General features: G+C 40.9%; 2 protein-coding genes across 2 annotated transcripts; one reads left to right on the plus strand and one right to left on the minus strand.

Annotated features, from left to right (window-relative positions):
• The first annotated feature begins 874 nt into the window (after positions 1 to 874).
• vwa5b2 (von Willebrand factor A domain containing 5B2) lies at positions 875 to 17,434 on the plus strand. Its single transcript, XM_061732162.1, has 22 exons — positions 875 to 965; positions 2,256 to 2,418; positions 3,620 to 3,826; positions 4,352 to 4,577; positions 4,686 to 4,843; positions 5,660 to 5,791; positions 5,883 to 6,007; positions 6,114 to 6,290; positions 6,888 to 6,998; positions 7,698 to 7,900; positions 8,591 to 8,705; positions 9,205 to 9,390; positions 9,476 to 9,686; positions 10,657 to 10,997; positions 11,126 to 11,363; positions 12,371 to 12,706; positions 12,810 to 12,947; positions 13,179 to 13,307; positions 13,385 to 13,435; positions 14,693 to 14,804; positions 14,996 to 15,119; positions 15,990 to 17,434. Exons 2-22 carry the CDS (start codon positions 2,280 to 2,282, stop codon positions 16,740 to 16,742), a joined length of 4,212 nt encoding a protein of 1,403 aa, XP_061588146.1. The 5' UTR covers positions 875 to 965; positions 2,256 to 2,279; the 3' UTR covers positions 16,743 to 17,434.
• On the minus strand, positions 16,779 to 22,464 carry alg3 (ALG3 alpha-1,3- mannosyltransferase). Its single transcript, XM_061732163.1, has 9 exons — positions 22,237 to 22,464; positions 21,344 to 21,443; positions 21,111 to 21,258; positions 20,744 to 20,904; positions 20,451 to 20,571; positions 20,160 to 20,365; positions 18,461 to 18,538; positions 18,115 to 18,258; positions 16,779 to 18,015 (listed from the first exon to the last, which is right to left on the minus strand). The coding sequence occupies exons 1-9, from the start codon at positions 22,415 to 22,417 to the stop codon at positions 17,835 to 17,837; spliced, it is 1,320 nt and encodes a 439-aa protein (XP_061588147.1). The 5' UTR covers positions 22,418 to 22,464; the 3' UTR covers positions 16,779 to 17,834.

Here is a 22,464-nt window from a genome sequence, read left to right on the forward strand (position 1 = left end):
CTGTTGGACCCCTTAAAGTTTACAGACCTAGAGCTACTGATTCTTTGGTCTCACCTTCCCATGCCTGCTCCTGCTGCTATCTGACTTAGGAGAGGAAGAGCACATCATCCCCCTCCTCTCTCTAGCCAAGCCATCAGCCATGAATTATGGGGCTGCTACCATCACAGCCAATTGTCTGGATGAAAAGCAGGCTCTGCCTCACTTACCGTTGTGTGCTAGCTTCTGCCTGAGCAGCAGGTTCACACGCTGATCAGCTCGGTGGTTCAGGTCTGAGCAGGTAAGGAGATGACATTTCCCATAACAGGCAAGGCAGGGCTGTGCAGAGCTGCATGCTGGTAATGGAGCACAACATTGAAATATGTGTGTGTGTACTCTTAAAGGGGCACTTTAATTTGTATAGCGACTGCTCCAGACTGAAAATTGATTTCATGAGGTCATTCATATTGGGTTTGAACAAATGTCCATGTCATAGCTGTTGTATACATTAAGAACTGGGAAAAGAAAGCTGCTTGTGTGTGCGTATATATACATATATATATACATATATATATATATATATATATATATATATATATATATATATATATATATATATATATATATATATATATATATATATATATATATACTGTATATAGACACTCACCACATGTTTAGCTTTGTGTTTCTAAAGTCATATAATCGAATTTAAATTGTAAATTGACTTTCTTTGCAGGGCAACCGGTGGCTTTGTGAGCGAGAGAGACTGAGAGGGAGAGAGAGAGAGAGAGAGAGAGAGAGAGAGAGAGAGAGAGAGAGAGAGAGAGAGAGAGAGAGAGAGAGAGAGAGAGAGAGAGAGAGAGAGATCAGTCTCCGTTACCTCTCTTCCAACCTGTCACTGGGAAACCCACAAGCAGATGTGATAGTGGAGTGATGGAGAGACTGGACACAGATGCAAATGACCTGACACTGCACTGAACAATACAGTAAGTCTTCCTGGATGATCATGTTGCTTGCTATCTGGGGTTTGCAGCTGAGATATGGCAACTGCAGTGTTTTCCAGAGCTCACTCGACCAGGTACGCCAGGGAAAAATAGACAGATTGACTGGAACTTACACTGCATGTATTTGTGATGCTAACAGTTTGATTATCTGCTGCCACAATAATTTTGCTGCTTTCCAAAATATGTCAGTGAATCTTTCTATAAATATTTTAATTTATAAGCATCTACATTTGAGCTTCTGGCAGAACTTGCAAAGATCAGCATTTTCATGTGGTAAACAATAGCACAGTTCCCTCTACTTCATTTGCTGATGGAACTTTCTCAAACATACAGCCCCTGTAACTAAAAAGAAAAATCCTTGTCACACCATACATGGGTTTTTTTCACTGGTAAAACTGAAAAACCAGTCATAATTATTATTAAGATTTGCTAGAAGTCAGTCAGTAAGCGTAGAGCTTACAGTAAATGGGGCACAGTTTTGTACTTTTCCTTTTGTGTTTACGCAAACCACAACAGTTTACCACTAGTTTAACAAACCAGGCATTTATTAGCTTGTTATGAGCTGAGAGTGCAGTAGCCAGATGGAGGCTGTTGATCTTGTTAGAAAGGTATATCTGAGAAGACCATTACCCTGATAACAGCAAACACACATGCACACAAATGCACTCATGTGTGCATACTCAAACACACACATGCACACAGTTTTGTGTACTCTACTTGTAACTTGCTAGTCTTCACACTGGTCACAACACCTTTTGTTTTAAAGTTATTAAGGGGTAAGTCATTAAGAATTATTTTGTAAGGGAACCTGAAATATTAAGAGAGAAAAGTAATTAAAGTGAAGTTAAATAGTAGTAGGTACACATGGATTTGCATAGTGTTTGGCCCCTGATTGCAGATGCTACACATGATGCATAAGGTAATAAGTGGCTGCCTGTAATGTTAATCATTGACTCAGCCTGCTATAAAGAAAAGTACCGCAAGTGGTTGCTAAGGGCTGCAGGACAGGAGACAGCTTGGGTAAATGTCCAACAGCTGATGTGTACTTCAATAAACAAATGACCTACATACATACACAAACAAATAGACATCTTCCATTTCACATGCCTTTAACCCATACAGCTAAAAGTAAGTCTTATTTACAGAGGTCATTGGGATTACACCTAATATGGAAAATGAGGAAATTGAAATGCATGCTCACATTTTCCTCTTCCTGTCTGTTAAGGCCTTATCCCTAACTTGTGTACCTCTGCTTTTATTCCCCCTGCAAAGTCAAGAGTGGCTGGTACTGAAAAGATGGTGGGGCTGAGAAACCGTTCTACATGGGAACCACTGTTACTCAAAACCTCCTGCATCAAGTCTTGTGCCAACGGGTGCTCCATGGGTATTACTGCACACCTTACGTACGTCAATGCCGACACAGAGTCTGTGGAAGGTGAGTCTTGGGATAATGGAGTCTTCGTGGTCATTTTTATGTAGTATACTTTATTCCCCAAGACATTTAAATTAGTGTGGTGTAACTTCAGAAAAATGTACTGGACATTTTGAAAATGGTAGAGGGATAAAGATTGACCCTTGAGGAACACCGCAGGAAAAGGGGTGTCCTGTAACAACAATGGCTGTGCTTGTGTCGTAATTTTTTAATAAGAAGAAAGTAGATCAAATAATTCTGTTCCTTTATCTACTTTATTCTTATTAAAAAAAACATAAATATGTATGCCATCTTTTTGTGTTATATAACTTAAAAAATACCACAGAAATATATGAACTCCAACCATTAGCTATAGCTTGATGTACAACAATAGCCAAGGATTTGAGACAAAATGATTCAAAATGAAAGGGAATTGTAGATTACAAAAGTTTGCCACTAAAGGTCCAATCTGTAACTACAAAATTAAAACTTTGATTTGCTGAGAATCAGTGAGAAAGATGACAAATTCTCCAATCCACCAGTCTCAGGTCTGCAAGTTACTAAGCTTTGTTGGGTTGAAAAATAAAAAGTTACCAGCAGGTTACACAAACCAGAAGAAAATCTGTTACACTTAAGACATTAATGTCGTCATCAATTTGCAAAGGCAAAACTATTAGGTCACAATAGGTCATTTGTACTGACCTTCCAAACAGCTTCAGTAAGAAATGGCTCCTGAGTGACATAGAGAGCCACTCTTTGAATGTGATATAAACTGTTTTTTTAAAGTCTGGACGGCACATCAGGTAAAACGGAAGCCCCTTAAGAGTTCAATTTTTCTCAAAACTGCAAGCCATATTACCATAGGAGCTCTTATCAGTATGTCCAACACTATGGTGGGGGAAAATATCAATGTGATAAGAGCTTTTACTTTACTTACACGATCACCTCTGTGCTCTCATAGTGTGTGTAAGGGAAAGATTTCAAGTGGAGATACAAACTCTGTAGTGATCATTCTTTCTTTCTTGTGGTTTGTCCCATGTTGTAAATGTCATTTAAATGTCGTTAAGGGTTGTATTATGTTCTTCGAATACATCAATGTATTTTTTTTACGTATATCTCTGTATTTTTCAACAGAACCAAGAATCTAAACTTTTTCCTCTTAGCAGTTTTGAAGAATGATACAGGCTAATTTTAAAACATGATATTTCTTTCACTCTTTATGGAGGTGTGTTTGTGTACCCTCTGGGTGAAAAGGAGGTTGTGGTGGGCTTTGAAGCTGTGATTGCGGGCCGGCTGGTGGGAGTGCAGATCCAGAGCCGAGAGAAGCTGAAGGACTGTTGTTTGGATTGCTGCCATGGATCTGGACTTGATGGGAGCGGTCGGGAGTGGGGCTGCTGTGGAACGTCCAGCCTGGACATACAATGCACCAATGGTGAGGAGGGAGGATGGAAGTATGCAGTGGGGAAGAATACACAAAATAAAATATTAATAAGGTTTCCATGCTATTATCGTGCACTATTTCATGAACTCCAGAGTACGGTTTATACATGTATTGTTGCCATTATTCATGGTTTTGTGGCTTCTAATTATCTCAAACCATTATTTAAAAACAGAAGAATTATGTCTATGGGGTTCAGATCAACTGCATTCATAATTTATGGATCAGACCTCTTTATCCTGTGGTTATGTTTATTTTGTAACCTCCATTATCCGTGAGACTTTAGTAATTAATGACAGAAAAAAAGGTATGCAAATCTGTAATTTTACTGTAATATGCTGAAAAATAACTTGATTTATACACTGGTAGTTATTTTGAGTTTGCACTGGATTTTAAAAGTAAATCTGGGTAATTGTTGTAGGTCTTTAATGCAGTTAAAGATAGCATTTAGCCGAAACCCACCCAAATAAGAGTTATCTATGTCTGAATTGTATTGTGATGTCAGTATTTTGGTTTTAGGACATCTCATCCTGGATGAGGACCTGGAAAGAACTACTTTCATCATTGGCTGTGGGGTCATTGGACCCATGGATATAGTGTCCGTCATCATAAGCACCACACTAGAACTACCAACATTGGAAAACGGTGCAATCCGGATCATCTACCCAACACTGCTTACTCCGGTTGTCACTGGCCAGATGACTCATAGCAAGAGTGAGAATGGAGGAAAATCTGAGGCCTCTGGGTATTTATGAAATTTGGGACTAATATTTACTATAAAAACAAGCAAAAAAAGGTGTATCATGGACCAGCTGATTGCTTTCCAAATAATTTATAATAAACTTTTCCATAGGGCGACCAGCTGTTTTGGTGCCGCATCAGGAAAACAAGATCAGGCTTTAAATTCTCATCAACAATGCTCCCACACCATCTTCACCAGTCCAGCTGCCAACCTGGCTCCCTATGAACTCAACTTCCAGCTCTTGGTCAGAGGAGCTTGTCTGCTAGCTGGTACTGCCTGCTTTCTCAAATTAGTCTGATTCATACAGTTGTTGTAAAGTATTGTCTCAGTGGGCAGTGTCATTATAAAATAAAATTAACCGCCTCATTTAGAAAACCTGAGTCCAAACGCAAACAGAACACACATTTCAAAGGTGTTAGAAAGGTTTTAAAAACAGATTCTGGCCTCTCTGCACTGGCTTCCTGTTCACTACAGGGTTGATTTTAAGATTCTGCTGTTAGTTTTTAAATCACTAAATGGCTTGGCTCCCCAATACCTTACAGAACTTCTCCACTCTCACACACCAGCCAGAGCACTGAGGTTGTCAAGTCAGTTGCTTTTGGACGTCCCTAAATCCAGGCTTAAAACTAAAGGTGACCGAGCTTTTGCGGTGGCTGGCCCTAAGCTGTGGAATAGTTTGCCACTGAATGTTAAATCTGCTCACACCCTAGAGGTTTTTAAGTCTTCTTTGAAAACTTATTTATTTTCTTTGGCTTTTGGTGTACGATAAATAGTTGCCTACATTTGTGAGAAGTGATTGTGCACTTTGTGTGTCTGTTCATTGCCATCTATTTTCTACTTTCTATCTTTTATTACTATTTTATTGATCATTCTAGCATGTTAGTGATTTTATTGTTTCTACATTTTGAACTGTATTTTCTTTTGGTATTGTTTCATGTTATTGTATACTGTACAGAACTTTGTTCGACCTCGGTCGTTTTTAAATGTGCTATATAAATATAATTGACATTGACATTGACATTGACATCATCATCATGCACATTTGCATTTGCCTCTTTTCCTTTTTGTTCTACATGTATTTGCAGGACTAGAGAGCCCCACTCATGCTCTGAGGGCAGATGCAGACCCCAGCGCCCAAAGTGCCTCTGCCACCTACATCACCTTGGCACAGGAGCATCCATATGACAGAAACATAGAGATCATTTTACACCTCAGTGGTGAGCAATGCCAAGATGGCCCAGAGATGTTTGCAGATTTTTTCTATCTATGATTTGACTTTTAAACCTTTATATTGAAACTCTTCTCCAGAACCTCACAGTCCGCTGGTGATCTTAGAAAGAGGCCGACTCTCCTTCAGCCAGTACGAACAGCAGCTCTCTTCCCGCAGGGACTTCATTCGCTGCGCTCGCAAAAATTCAGAGACTGAAAAAAAGGTTGATGAATACTCACAGTTCTTTAGTAGTTGTGGTTTATATAACTTGTGCATTTATATACATCTGTCCTGTGATGCTACTGTTCAATACCATTTCTGTCTTGAAGCTGGAGTTTGTGAGGAGACGTTACCATAAGGACATCCTCTGTAACCCCGTCTTGATGCTCAATTTCTGCCCTGACTTGCTGTACGAACCTCTGGAGCTGCACAAAGCCACCAGAGAGTTGCTGTTCCTTGTTGATCGAAGTGGCAGCATGAGTGGCACTAACATCCGCCGTGTAAAGGTGAGCTCTGATCAGAACTGTCAGTTAACAGCAGCGCAGTACCAGTGTAGTACAGGCTGATATGTCTCCATTTATTTCATTTCATTTTATTCTTTATTTCATTCAAAAAACAAAACAATTCAATACAAATACAAATGTTCCTAACTTGTGAATGAAAAGGGAGCAGAAAGAAGAAGAATCTTATCTGATCTGCCCCTTTCACAAATAACATAAATTAAAAATAATAATAAAAAAACAACAACTAAGTGAATAAAAAAACTAAAATAAAATAAAATTAAAATAACATTAAAATAAAATTACCGCCGCCTAGTGGTATGTCAATCAAACTCAACTAACATTTTTCATTATATTTCCTTAACATACAGGCTTTAATTGTTCTTTTGAATGTAAAGTTTGATTTGGATTCTTTGTTTTCTTTATTCAGTTTGTTCCATAAATTGATTCCTTTCACAGAAACACAACGTTCCATCAATTTTGTCCTGCATCTTGGTTTAAAAAAAATCTCTGTTCCTTTTAAGTTATACTTGCTTTCTCTTTTTTCAAATCTTTTCTGAATGTTGATTGGTCCATTGCGTCTGTCCTCTCTTGTTTCATCAGGAAGCCATGGCGCTGGCCCTCAAGAGTCTGCCCTCTGGTACAATGCTCAACATCGTTGGATTTGGCACGACTGTCAAGCCTCTATTCACCTCCAGCAAGCTTTGCACAGATGTTAGTTTTAAACTGTTGCCTTTCCCAGAAAACCTTAGTTTGGCTCATTCATATGATTTTCACTTAAACTAAAGAAGTTACATAATATTGTAAATTCCATGTTTTTGACCATTTCTTTTTTCCGTAAAAGAAACTATGTGCTGCATTCAGATCACGTTTTCTAAATGCAGATGTTATTCAGTGATGAAGACTATTTGTTCCAGTTCATCTCCTCTCTAATCAGGCACTAGGTCTGTTCCTTGGGTTGCCGTAGTAGCAGAGTATCAGGTTTTATGCAGACCAGGAGCTGCAAGGACAAACAGTCTTTACACACTCTCCTCACCATATGGTGGCCTTTCATGCATTTTCACCGAGGCAGGAGATGTCCTTCCACCTCCAGCCCTGCCACTTAAGTTTGTTTACAGTGTGAACAGAGGTAATTTTAAGGCAGGTGCTAATGTGTTTGTCTACACTCACTTTATTAGAAAGGAGCTGAATCAATTCTCCCACAACCCAGAGCATGAAGAAGAAGGAATAGAATATGGACAAATGAATCAATTCTTTGCAAATATCACAGGCTATTTTAGGCCATATGACATCACACAAAATAATCAAATTCTGTATTAATGGTGGAAGTACACTTGGATGTTTTTTTGTTTGCTTCCCTTATGATAGATCTAATTGCATCCTCATTGTGTGCCTCTATACTGGATAATCTAGGTAATTCTGATGCAAGCCTACGAGTATGTCCAGAGGATGAGAGCGGATATGCGAGGTACCAACCTGGCGGGAGCCCTGACCTGGCTCTACCAGCAGCCCATGCAGCGCTCATATCCTCGTCAGGTCTTCATCATCACAGACGGGTCCATCAGTAATGTGGCCAAAGTGCTGGAGTTGGTACGCAGAAACACATGTGCTGGCAGGTATGGATCATGTATGAATCAAGTGGATACATACTGTAACATGGACAAAATACTGGTCAAATTGAGATTTATTCAAACACCTGGTAAGCAGAAGTGTGTTATACAGGTTATATGTGATAGGACAGATTTACTGGGAAAGTCTGAAACAGTGAGTGTAGTTATAAGGAGGGGAGTCATATGAATGAGATGCTGCATGGAGAGGAAAGACTGAGAAAAACAGAGCAAACAGGGATCTTAAAGAACCTGGAGCAAAGAACGGTGGATGAAAGGAAAGGAATGGTTGAGGTATCTTTCAGCCCCGCCTAGTAATCCCGTTGAGTGCTCTGCTCTGCAGTAAAAGTCACGCCCCTCAGTTTTCTCCAGGCTCTTCCCCAATGCTGAATAACTCCATTTATGTCTCATTAGTATTCTGCTGTTGGACTGACTTTCTCCACTGTTGTCTTGAAATTGCACATTTGTCGTTGGATACTGTCCAAAATAGATAGATAGATAGATAGATAGATAGATAGATAGATAGATAGATAGAATAGATAGAATAGATAGAATAGATAGAATAGATAGAATAGATAGAATAGATAGATAGATAGATAGATAGATAGATAGATAGATAGATAGATAGATAGATAGATAGATAGATAGATAGATAGATAGATAATAAGTTGACCATATATGTTACCTGTACCTCTGCAGATGTTTCGGCCTAGGTCTTGGTCCTCGGGCATGCAAGAGACTCTTGCAGGGCATTGCAAAACTGACGGGAGGGACTACAGAGTTCTTGGATGAGGAGGAAAGACTCCAACCCAAGGTCAGCAGAAGTCTATTACTGCCACCTATTGGACAAACATTAACAATGCAGCAATAACATCCCAAAATACATATAAGATGTAATACATACATCCCAGTGCTTTGCTATGAACTTCATGAGGTTTGAGTTGCTCTAAATTGGCTCCTCATTTTCAGTAGCTGTTCGAGCAGCTCTCCTGATCTCCACACTGAAAGAGAAAGTGTTTTGATCATTGTCTACTCCAGTGCTTCACACAATATTGTGTGAATTGTCTGTTTAGAATATTTTGTTGTCAAGACTCAATATTGTTCCATCTTAATTATACTATGAACTGTTACAGTAGATAGGAAGCTAAGGTCATTTAGCTCAACCGTGTGATCACTTGCACAGGGTTTTCTGAACCTCTGTCACATCTCAGAGGTAACATGTTCACATACAGTTTTTTAAGAAAAAAACAATCATTAGTCAGAGCTTTAAACTGAAAATCTTGTGACAATTTTCTTCTTAAACTTTGCTACAGTTAATCAAGTGTCTGAAAAAGGCCTTTGAGCCTGTTCTGACTGATGTTCGGATTGACTGGTATCTGCCAGAGAACATGGAGGCTCTTCTCTCCCCCAGTGAAATCCCTCCACTCTACCCCGGTGATCGCCTCGTTGGTTATTGCACTCTTTATGACATGTCACATTTCAAAGCAAAGAAGACCGAGGTTTGTTGCATATTGCTCTGTTATAAAAACATGACTGCGTGGCTTGTAATGTGTCGGCATAAGATCTTTGCATTTTATTTTGAAGCCTCAAGGATGGGACTATACAGATTTACATCGTGGCTCTGTGGGTTCAGTTTTTGGCCACTCAAATGACGAGTTTTCCCCTCCGTCTTCTGAGCTAATGCCTGTGGCATGTACGGATGGCCCTGACCTGGAAGAGGCGCTTCGGGAAATTTCCAGAGAAATCTCTTCTGAGTTCTCCTGTGCCAAAGACACAGATACTGGAACAAGTCCAGGTCAGTCCCTCATAGGGTTGCAAAGGGGTGGAACATTTCCAGTAAATTTCCGGAAACTTTCCATGGGAAGTTAAGCTGGGGAATTTTGGAAATATTCCAAATTGGAAACTTTCCATGGGAATTATGGGAATTATGGGAATTTATGGGAATTATTGGGAATTTATGGGAATTAACTGGAAATTGGGGGTAATTTAAACAAACTGTATCATATCCAAACATAAATGTAAATATTTATTTTGTCATAAGCAGATATCCATGGTCCAATGGTTACAGAAAACCGTCTTGCTGGAGTCAGAAAAAACAGCATCAAATTATAATAAGCTAGCCTCTTAAATGGTCAATGAAATGAAAAATAGCTTTCATTTAGCACCTAACTTACCAGCTAGCTAGCTACTGTGTTAATACATTTTTATTTAATATTTGCAAGTTAAACATTAATACCATTATAGATCAAATATATTTACCCCATAATATTATCAAAACTTACTTGACTTTATATAGTCCGTGGGCTCAAATGTGTGGCTTCAATAGTCTTGTGCTTTGAGCTCAAATGTGTGGCCTCCAGGCTTCAAGAAATCACCTGTGCATGTGATGGAGGAATGCACAGTGCCTGTAGGGGGCGTGGCCTCAATAGCCCTGCAGTAAGCAATGTGCTGTGTGCATGTGATTGAGGAGTGTACTTGCATTAAATCTGGTTGTTTTAGCCAAGACTATGCTACAATATATTTCCCCCAACTATATTTAAGTTCCCTGTTAAGGGCCAACCTTCAATTCTGTAAATTTCTTATTTATTCCCGTTAATTCCCATATATTCCTGTTAATTCCCTTATATTCCCGTTAATTCCCATGGAAAGTTTCCAACTTTGAAAATTCCCGGAATTTTGCAACCCTAGTCCCTCATCACTGAAATCTATATTTGCCTTCTGGACATCTTTGCCCATGGTGGTTAACAGCTTTTTGTCCACTCTAGGCGTGGAGCTGGACTGGTCCAGTGATATAAGGAAAAGGATACAGGAAACCTCATACATTCAGGAGCAGTACGTCCTCACACACTGCTCCCTTAGCTCTGAGCGCAGTCTCCAGACACAGTCACAGTCTCAATCTCACATACACGCCTCAAGCTCAGACTCGGCAGGCGGGGCCTTTCTGCCCAGCTCTCATTCCTCTGGTCCAGTGTTGGATACAAGGTCTCTACCGCAGGGACTAGAGAAGATGCCCTCTCCAGAAAGTAGATCATCTTTGTCTCGTTGGGCAGACCCAGCATGGCAGCAGAACCTTTCAGCTGAAACCCCTGACAATGGGACAAAAAAGGCAAGAGTAATAGAAATAGATTCACTCAGTGTTGAACTCTCTGTGTATTCCAAATATATATTCAGAGACAAACAGAATGACAGTTAAACCTGGTTTGAGGCCTATTTTAATTTCTCTCACGCAACCAGAATGGGCACCTGGGTGGAGGCCTGGAGTCTCATCGGAAACAGAAAGCTCTAGCCCGTTCTACCATGGCGGCAAGGAGTTTCTCATCCCCCCAGGGCGAGCTGGAGATGCATCGTCTGAGGAGAGCCCTGGAGAGGGTCTCGTTCGACCAAGCTTTGGGAGGTCGGCTGGATGAAAGTGATGGAGAAACAAAGCCTCCATCAAGAGCGACACTGTCCCACAGAAGCCTCACTGATTCCAGTTAGTAAGCATGAGTGCAAAGTAGGGATGGGCGGTATGGACTAAAAAATGTATCACGATAAGTTCTGGCATTTATCCCGATAACGATAAAAATGACGATAAAAGAAATATCAATTCAACTCCATCTTTTTAACTATAAATCTATCACCACATTCAGTTGATCAGTCATCAACAGGGATCTTTCTTTCTTTCTTTCTTTCTTTCTTTCTTTCTTTCTTTCTTTCTTTCTTTCTTTCTTTCTTTCTTTCTTTCTTTCTTTCTTTCTTTCTTTCTTTCTTTTTCTCATTTCTTTCTTTCTTTCTTTCTTTCTTTCTTTCTTTCTTTCTTTCTTTCTTTCTTTCTTTCTTTTTCTCATTTCTTTCTTTTTCTCATTTTCTCATTTCTTCCTTTCTTTCTTTCTTTCTTTTTCTCATTTCTTTCTTTCTTTCTTTCTTTCTTTCTGGCTCATTTCCTTCCTTCCTTCCTTCCTTCCTTCCTTCCTTCCTTCCTTCCTTCCTTCTTTCTCCCTCTTTCTTTCTTTCTTTCTTTCTTTCTTTCTTTCTTTCTTTTTCTAATTTCTTTCTTTTTCTCATTTTCTCATTTCTTTCTTTCTTTCTTTCTTTCTTTCTTTCTTTTTCTCATTTCTTTCTTTCTTTCTTTTTCTCATTTCTTTCTTTCTTTCTTTCTGGCTCATTTCCTTCCTTCCTTCCTTCCTTCCTTCCTTCCTTCCTTCCTTCCTTCCTTCCTTCCTTCCTTCCTTCCTTCCTTCCTTCCTTCCTTCCTTCCTTCCTTCCTTCCTTCCTTCCTTCCTTCCTTCCTTCCTTCCTTCCTTCCTTCCTTCCTTCCTTCACGTATGTTGTGCATGGATTTAACAAATTAACAATTGACAAATTCTTACCGTGGGGAATTTTTTTGACGGTTTATCGTGAACGGTAAAATATCGCCCATTCCTAGTGCAAAGAGAAATGAAAGTACCTTTCCTTATTTGGTCCTTTTCAATTCAGTCTCCTTTGTGACTCTAAACGTAGATGGGCTCTTGTTCCCGGCCTCTCCCCTGGACTGGGACAACCTCACAGACCCAGAGTATCTCTTCAGCGCGGCTCCACCAGAAGACCCGCCCCCAGGTCAGTGTCGCTCCCTCATCCATGGCCACCTGAGTGGCCGGCCGGTGTCCTGGGAGGTGACCGTGGACCTGGGGCACCTCTGGGCCCCTGAGGGCCAGGAAGTCGCAGGGTTTGAGAGGTGTGGAGGAGACGAGGAAGATGTAGGAAAACCGTGGGAGGAGATTATTCACCAACTGACTGCTCGCTCAGTCATAAGAGACTTTGAGAAGATGGCAGAGAAGGAGAGCGAAAATGGAAACGGTGATTGTTTTGTTTTTTTTTTTAAACTGGCTATGAACTATGCCACATATGTACGGTCCATTTTCACCTGTCCTGTCCCGTTTGGCTGCTTTTTCTTTTTTAGGATCAGCTAGGAGGCACCGTATGAAGGCAATCCAGACAAGTAAGCATTGTAACATCATCTGTATGTACACGGGCTTCACCACCATTGACAGCAACTCCAACAGAAGCCTACAGGAGAACATCGACATCAGAAACACAGGTGTGCAACCAGGCTACTCATGCAGCATGCACATGGGACTCAATGTTGGGTCATGGTCAGAAGTTTTGAATTGTCTTTAAAAGGCACGCTACTTTCAATGCCTTATCCGGACAGGTACTATTTGTGCCATGTTCGAAATACCACTGAAAATAGCAGTTCACTTACAGCACAAACTGTAGGACAAGTACCCACAAGTGTATACGGCGTATGTTTCTTCACGTGTCTGTGCAGGGATTCATATGGGGAACAGACAAATTTCTCATTCAGGCAGTCGCAAGCTGAAGCCCTATTCTGTAGGTCTGGGTCGACGGCGGATTAGCAGAGAAAGTGAGCAACTTGAAGACACCTGGAACTCAACAGGTAGAGTGGCTGAATGGCACCAGCACACGTTTCTGTTTTGAAGACCTTAGGTCATCAATGATCTTTGTATCCCTCAGACAAAGATGACACTCCTGCTTCACCCTGTAGCATGACATCCTGGGACTCTAGTAAGTATAACTGTTCGCTCAGTGAATAGAGTCAAGAGGAAGTGAAGCCTCGAGGACAGAGGCTTTGGATTAGAGGACCAGTAAAGGACATAAAAAATTAAATAAAATTCAAAAACTGTGATAGGTTTGTTTTGTACAAACAGCAGTACTTCTCAGCCTTAACAGCATTAAAATGACTTCTTCTGATGCAACCCCAAATCAGAATGTAAAATGTAAATAAAAACCAATGTGGTTTGAAAATGTCAAACTGGTATTTTATTATTGATAGAACATGGGAAAAAAAAGAATTTGGAAAGACATTTTACTGTCATGATTAGCAGTAAAGTATTAGTTCATTTGAATTTGATGGATTTGAAAAATAAGGTTGAGGAGAGCTTCACAAACCTTAAAGGACAATATGGAAAGTTGAGAGTAATGTTCTTCAGTGTAAAATTGTGAAAAGGTTGACTATCATCTACATAACATCATCTACAGCACATCCTTTCATCAAAAGATTCTGAATCTGGATAAATCTCTTTGTGCACAAACTGACAATCAATATCAGACTCTTTTCAGTCCCTCATGTAGCACTGTATTAAAAGAAAATTTGAATTAGAAAGACTTTATTGTCATTGCATGTCAGACATAAAATGAAATTTGGAACGCTTCTGAAAATGGACATGATTCTGTGGTAAGTTGCTGCACGGACTGAGGAACACATCTAGAAATCAGGCCATCCAAATGCAGGTTAAAGCTCTGGGATGCAGAGAAAAAGCCATATGTGAACATGATCCAGACATGACTGTCTTCTCAAGGCCAGAGCTCAATTAAAGCGTGAAGAGGCAAAGTGGAAAACTGTAATTTGGTCAGACGAATCATGCTAAATACTTAACCACATACTACATCGATTACAAAAGCTGATTTGACCTGCCTGCAGTCCAGACCTTTCACCAACTGAAAACGTTTGGTGCACCATGAAAAAATACGGAGCACACTTTTTTGCTTTCACGTTTTGACAGGTTTTCTGTGTTCCCTTGTGAATAAAAAAAAAAGATTTGGGGATTGTAGTGTCAAGTCAAGAATATATTATTGAATTTTTCCCACTCCAAGCCAGTGGGGATACATTGGATCTTGTTGCAATTATCATTTGTTATCAGCACTTAATAGCAGGGACATTGCTGTGCTCTTTCAAAGGCTGATCCTTTAATGCAACATGACTTTATCACAATGCTGATGAAACAATGCAGTTTAATACATTCCTTCTCAATGTTGTGTCAGATTTAGGTGGCAGTGGTTACTACACTGCAGCTCCTGCAGCAACAGGCGCCTCATGCAATCGCTTGCAGCGATCCATTGAGAGTAAGTCCATGGAGAGCTTCTTTGGCACCAGGTAAAACCAGCAAACACCTCATCAACTGAGTAGTAATGTGTGTATAAAGAAGTTATACTAAAAGCAGCTCATAAAAATGCTCAACTATTTTCCTCTTTAATACTTTGCAGTCCGTGTTCTTTTTCCACTGGCATTACTTCCATATAAAAGTGTACCGTATATGTACTCCTGTTTTGACTCCTGTGTTCTAGGTTCCCACTGGTTAGACTCAGGTCCTCCATTTCATCAGGAAAGCAGGTTCCTCTCAAGTCCCACTGTCTGTCTGCAGAGACGGACAAACAACCTGAAAGTGAAGCTCCAGACTACCTGCCCCTGGTGAGCTGACAACACGTGTAGCACAAGGAGAAAATGTTGAGGATACCCAATAGTAAAATAAAACATAATAGTTGGATAGTTATCAGGGCTGCACATAGTCAGTCCTCGAGGGACGTGTCCTGCAGGTTTCAGATGTTTCCCCCCTTCAACACACCCGGATGGACACGGCTGTGTCATTAACAGACTTTTCCAGACCTTGATGACATGCTGACGATGACCCTTAATTAGAATCAGGTGTGCTGAAACAGGGACAGCTAAAACCTGCAGGACACCGGCCCTCCAGGGCACCCGTTTATTTATTATTTAATTTATTACAGCGACATACTGCTTAGTTCTTGGGTAGTTCAGTTGTGTTTAACGCTGTGTGGACTATAGTCTCTGTTCTTCTCTGTTACTAGTGTTGATGCAGCCGTTTCAGCTTGTGATGTCCTGGAACTCCTGTATAACAGACTTTCTGTTGGCTTTGTGGTCTCGTAGATGTAGAAATCAGCTGAACATTTATTACTGGGGTCTGGAGTCTATAGATCCAGATCCCTTAGCTATCTGCTGAAGGAGTTTAGGAGGTGGTTGTTATTGTGGGGGCACTAAAGTAAAAGGAGAAGCAGCTTTTAACAATTGGAGCATTGCATTATGATATTCAGATGAGCCTTTGCTCCCTTGATGCAAGAAATTAAATTCTGTTTAAATAAAACTGGTCTTGCTCCTGAGTTGTTTTTTTGATTTCGCACTACATGTTCCACCAAAGGTTGCTTTAACTAAGATAAAATACACAAGTATAAGTATTTTCTCATTCTCTTTTGTGCATAACGTTAATGCAGTCCCAAAAAATTGACTGTACAAATGTAATTCATCCACTTCCTGTCTCCTCAGGTCAATCTGCAGCTGGCATCAGGAGCTTTTCTACTGACAGAAATCTACTCCGACTGTGTCCAGATCCCCCTGGACCGTCTCAAAAGAGCATCACCTTACAGTCTCCACCGCCGGAGCCTCAGCCCGGCCTTCCGCTGTACATCCCCTAGTGCTCCCTCCTTATCGACTGCTGCCAGAGCTCCCACAACTCACCACGTTACCTTTTCTCCTTCTTCATGCTCCCTTGCCAAAACGGCTGCTCCTCCTTTCCATCACACCCCTGACGACACCGCTCTGATTTTGGAGTCGAGGTTTCTGCGTCGACACCTATCTGACCGAGATCCTCCCACGTCACCCCCCGACCTGCCCAGCTCTGAGGAAGGCTCCTTGGAGCTGTCCGTCGGGCCCTCTCAGAGCCAAAGCTTCGGACAGGCAGACAGCGGCCGCGGGTCAGAGACCGATGTGTGCGAGGGCTCCTTAGTGGAGCCAGCTGACCTTCAGGGCAGCAGCCAGCTGGCCAAGGAGGATCTGGAGGGCTCGACCTGGGCCACTGCTGTGGCTCTGGCCTGGCTGGAGCACAGGTGTGCCGGCTATTTCATGGAGTGGGAGCTGGTGGCAGCAAAGGCAGACTTCTGGCTGCGCTGCCAGGAGCTGCCAGAGGGAGTGGACCTGGCAGCTCTCAGAGGGGCAGCCAGACAGCTATTCCTGCTGCTGCGCCACTGGGATGAGAACATCAAACTTAACATGCTGTGTTATAACCCCAATAACATGTGAGACAAGTGCTCGTCACAGATGATAATCATTACACACTTTACATGGAAAAGTTAATGCTGTATTTTATTAACTGATATAATCCAGTGCCAAATCCATTCTGATTTTACATGACCTAGACCGAGTGGCCTTTTATTATAACTCCGCTTTATGCAAACACAGGAATGCCTTGATCATCTGAATAAGCTTTTTATAGTTTAGACTTTAGCTTGAAGCCAATGTAATGCATTACTGTGATAAATGCATTATTATAATAACTGTAAAATCTGAATGAATATTTGATAAGCCAATAAAAGCTGAACATACAAAATAAAATGCCTTCTGATTTACATAGTTATGATGAAATACAAAAATATAACTTCTTGTAATTTGTAAAAATGAAGAAAACTACATGTCTTGCTGTTTCAGTGTCGCGCTTGCTTCACATTAAAATGATGTGAACTGATTACAGAGAATGAAGTGATTAAAACAGACAGATATAACTGTATACAGCTTTGTTTCACACATTTGTGAGAGGAAAAAAAAAATGGACGGATAATATGTTGGCCTATGTTTGCTAATAGTCAGACTAGGCCAGAGGAAAGTAGTGCTGAATTTGTAGTAAATTTACCAATCCAGAACTTAATTCTAGTTTTTTGTGTAAAAATTCTTCAATATACCTCTTTCTGTAAACACAAGATGCTTTGTGCACCAATAAATGACAGCTTTGTACAATTTCTGAATCTGAAATTCTGATAAATTACTAAGTGCAGATTTTCAATAAGTAGGAATATCATGTAACAAAGTCTTTTCACATTGTACTATGCACCACTTTTCCAATTATGTCACTAAAAACAAAATTTGAGAATCCATCATTTCTCATCACCTCTTCACCACAAGTGACAACTACGAGCCATTGCATCACCCAGACGCTAGCTTCTGTCACTTTAGAAGTGATAAAAAGTGTCATATAGCTCCTTTTATCCACTTAGAAACTGTCTACCACAGGGACCTCTCTCTGTACGGATGTTGCAATGATGAAAGAGAGGAGGACGATGGAGGCCGTACAGCAGCTGATCAGGCTGCATACAGTTCCTGGTCCCATCACGCTGTGGCTCAGTGACGTTTGTCCTTAGCAGTCGTGTGTTCATGCTCCTGTGACGGGGCTGAGGACAAAGGTGGAGCCAGCCACAGACACAGGAGGATGATGAGATGGCAGACATGAAGGGCAGCTGAGCTGCTGTTAGTGGAGGGATACGTGTTCCATGAAAGCTCGATCAGACCCAGGATCAGGACTCTGTACACCAAAATAAATCAGCTTGTCATACCCATGACATTCAGGGTCTTTGGGATCACTATACTGAAAAATTTTTACTTTATTTTGGCCTCTACGTACCTGAGCAGGTGGGCCAGCTTCTTGACTCCTCCACTCCAGAGCAGGTAAGGCAGAGTGTGGAAGTACCACACGTAAAACTGGTAATGCAATGAACGGCTGAAGCACATGCCAATGAAGTTAGAGGTGAACAGAATCAGCACTATCTGTGATTTTCTGTTAAGGTTCAACAAAGTCAGGAACAGCTGTCATTTAATATTGTTCAGACACATTTGACTAATCTAGAAGTGTTGGGATGCAGTGACATCCTGTGGCGAAGTTGGTTGAATACATCCTCCTCCTAAAAAAAGAAACCTGACACACCTATATATAGATATAATATTGTATTTCTAACTAGAACAGAAGGATATGATCCACAGAACTTTTCTGGGCAGGGGTTTTCCTCTTGTTTGGCTCTTTAAGTAGTTCAACAATGCTTTCTCCTGACCTGGTGAGAGAAATCAGAGCTTCAAGTTCTTGTTTTTAAGGACAGCAAAGCTAAAAATGGGTCAAAACAGTGGCTAGGGTTGTTTTAAAGAGGAACTCTCCGATGTTCCCTCTCACCTACTGCTGGCAAATGAAGTGGATATGGTCAGAAAGCAATAACAATCCCCATATTTATCCTACACATTGGGACTTGTTTACAGTCTTTCCTCTTTTGTGTCAATATGGTGGCAGCAAAAAATGCAAATAGCTTGCTAACTGCTCTTCACTGGAATATCACGCATTCAACATCTCCAAGCCCGTCACTGCATTCATTCTGGTCATATACCGCCCTCCAGGAGGCAACATAGATGAGTTCATCTCTGAAACAGGATTCTCTCTGACCTTCCTGATGAAGGCTCTACCTTATTGTACTGGAAGAAATTAACATTCACATTGGCAAAACACAAGCAAATTAGTTTCTGGCGCTTATCCAGACTTTCAATCTTACATTGACTCCTCCAACACACAAAGTTGGTAATATCTTTGACCTGGTGTGGACCAGAAACTGCACTACAGCTGATGTGTGTGTCCATCTCTTCTGCTAGGAATCTTGGTGTCATGTGAGACAGCCAGCTGACCTTTGACAACCATGTTGTCTCGCCGATTTTCTCTTGGTTCAGGCTCTAGTCATGTCACGGATTGACTACTGTAATTCCTTGTTGGTCGGCCTCCCTGCATGCTCAGTTAAAACTCTACAGATGATCTAGAATGCAGCAGCACGTCTGGTTTTCAACCAACCCAGGAGAGCTCATGTCACTCCGCTGCCAATCTCTCTGCACTGGCTTCCAGTTGCAGGACGCATCAAGTTCAAAGCTCTGCTTCTGGCTACCAAACAATTACCCGAACGGCTCCTGCCTACCTTCACTCCTTCACCCAGAGCTACACTCCCTCTCGACAGCTCTGCTCAGCCAGTGAAAGACGCTTGGTGCTCCATCACAATGTGGCGTGAAATCAGTAGCCAGACTCTTCTCATCCATTGTTTCCCAATAGTGGAATGACCTACCAAACTCTGCCCGATCTGCAGGGTCTGTACCTACTTTTAAGAGCAAGATAAAGGCCTGGCTCTTTAAGGAGCATTTCTGCATCTAGTAAACTTCTCTGCTCAACAGAAAGAGTTAGAAGATTTGTCCAGCTCTTTGTATGACTCAGCACTGAGAAAGCTGCATTCACTTATGCCAAGATGATCTTTTGATGGTGTATATTAAGACCTAGTTTTCCAGTATAAAGGGACTGTTGTGTTGGGTGGGAAGGAAACACACACACAAACACACACAAAAAAATCCTCTAGCACTAGCATGGTGGGACCCGTGTCCAACTGGACTCTCAGCAGTCTGACCAGCACTTATCCAGCTGGACCCTCCTATGTGATTTATTGCTTTTGTTTATCTCTCAGATGTAAGTTGCTTTGGATAAAAGCGTCTACTTAATGACAGCAGTAGTAGTAGTAGTTGCTGAGTAAAAAGGAGTTAACTACTCTGAGCTGAAGTCTGTGATGCCTGTTCCTAATCTTTATTTAACCTATTTTTTAACCTCAGTCCTAATTATACCACCGCAGTAACCCTGACACAGACAGTCTTTCTCACCTCTTCCAACGGCAGAAAGCAAAGAGGAGCAGTGTGAGCAGGTGAGCAGCCAGTAGGACCAAGTGAAAAGAGCGGTTCAAGAAAAACCACTCTGGCAGAAAGCGCCAGTTGACGGTCCACTTGAACATGAACTGGCGACCGAGATCAAAGGCCCGGCTCACGTAACCAGCTGGATTCTCTAAGAGGAAAGGGAGGCCCAGCAAGAGCTGAGGTTCAAAAAAGAAAAAGATAAAGATGGAGATTAATGTTGACAGAATATATGTGCCTGGTTTTATATTAAAGAGTACTTACCTGGATTCCTGCACACAGTGAAAGTTTAGGGATTGTCTTGATGAGACCAAACTCCCCCAATAGAAGGAAAAGTAAACCGGGTGCAAAAAGGAGGACGTTCATCTTCACAGACACTGCTAAACTGTCAGAAGAGAGGAAAGATCGAGCTGTAATGTTTTACAATGTTATGGTATGGATATATATATTGGCAATAACTATGTATAAAAGGTTTACAAAAAACAAGTTATATCTGTATACATATTCTTCATGATGCCTAAGAAAAACAACTAGACGAAGGAGGAGTGTGTAAATGCCTGTAAATGCCGCAGCCTAGCGTCCAGTATCCATCCATGAAGAGATTAATAGCTGCAAACAGCAGCATCATGGCCACCGGATCATTAAAAAGACGGAGCACAAAGATGGAGTGGATCCGATATGAGGCACAGCACACAAAGAAGAATACATAGGGGGGAACCTGAAGAATGTCAGAAGGAAAAAAAAAAAAATTGAGAATCAAGAGAAAGTACACTGCTTTTCAATAATAAAATAAATAGATATTACCATGAAGCATATCTTATGTTAGCAATGGAAAAGATGGTTTTAAATGTTGTGGAAAGTTACACAGCAGAAAACGCTGCGGTTTTAAAGTGTAACAAGTTTTTCCAACTCAAGCAGACCAACCTTCTTTGTACGGTGGTATATCCTGAAGACAAGCAGCAATGTGATTAGATAGAAAACGGCAAAAATGTACTGGCCCAGGCGGATGTTCACCCCATGGCTGGTAATGTAGTACAGAGCTGTGAAGATGTAGACAAATCCAGCTGGGTACCTGCAACATCAGGTTGCCAATTTAACCCGGAGGCCTGCACAGAAGGACGGAAAGACCTGCATAGCCAATAGTCTTTCAAACTTACACCAAAGGGCCAGTGTCTCCTTTGAGCTGAGTGTAGTCGTAGGTTCCATTGATCACCCCCTCCACCTCATCCATGTAGGCTTTCCAATCAATCTCAGTGTCTGTAGTAAATGACATGAAAAACAGTTATCACCTCTGCTGAAGTCTTCCAGTTCCACAGTGATACTCATTAAACAGCTTTTTCATTGCAAATTTTTGATATCTACGACATCACTTTTTTGTTGTAGCACTTTGAGATTCACCGAATGGAAAGTGCATTATAAATTAAATTCATTATTATTATTATTAACTAGTAAAACTATTAAATCAGCCATCGTTTGCCTTTGTCCAATCATCTATTAACCTACTGAATGTTTGAGAACAATACACATATTTCAACAGTCAATCATTTTGATCATTAAATGCTTGCAACCTAAAATAAGTAAAGATGATCAATATGCTCCGTCTCTTACTTCTAAACTATAAACTGTTTTTCAAATCTTTATTTTGATATAGCATTTACCTTCAGATATTGACATTTGCAATTTTAAACAACTACTGGGAACATTTACGTGCTATCAGTTTAAGGACTAAATGAGAAAAGTACGTTAATCATAATAGGGACCAATTAACTTTAATTACAGCTGATACTTCTGTAGAGTAAAAATTACATTCTTAAGTTATTTTATTTAAGTCTGAAATACTTGCAATTTACCCATTTTACATTTTTATATTAAAAAAATTAAAGAATGCTTCAAACGAACACTTCACACGCCTGCGCGAATGCAAGGACAATAAATTGTCTTTGACAGGCAGCAGCGTGAGTTAGCAGCTAAGGCTATCTATTTAGCATCCATGCGCCTTCAGAAAAGTGACAGACACTACAGCATGCTAACTAGCTGCGCGACTACTTACAGGCTACTTTTTGTATGACCCATACATTGATTCCTATCTCCATCAACCACAAAATTGAAACGACCAGCAACGTATACTCTGTCTTAAACAAGATTAAATGCTTGTCCTGCCAGACTGTGTAAAGTTTTCCCCACAACGGAGACGGAGAAACCGTAGACTTTTTGCGGTTAACTCCTGCCATGTCGGCGGACGCTACCGACGTGGTCGTGGTGCGCAAGTGACATGCGC

The sequence above is a fragment of the Cololabis saira genome, chromosome 10 (assembly GCF_033807715.1).
Source record: "Cololabis saira isolate AMF1-May2022 chromosome 10, fColSai1.1, whole genome shotgun sequence".
NCBI lineage: Eukaryota > Metazoa > Chordata > Actinopteri > Beloniformes > Belonidae > Cololabis > Cololabis saira.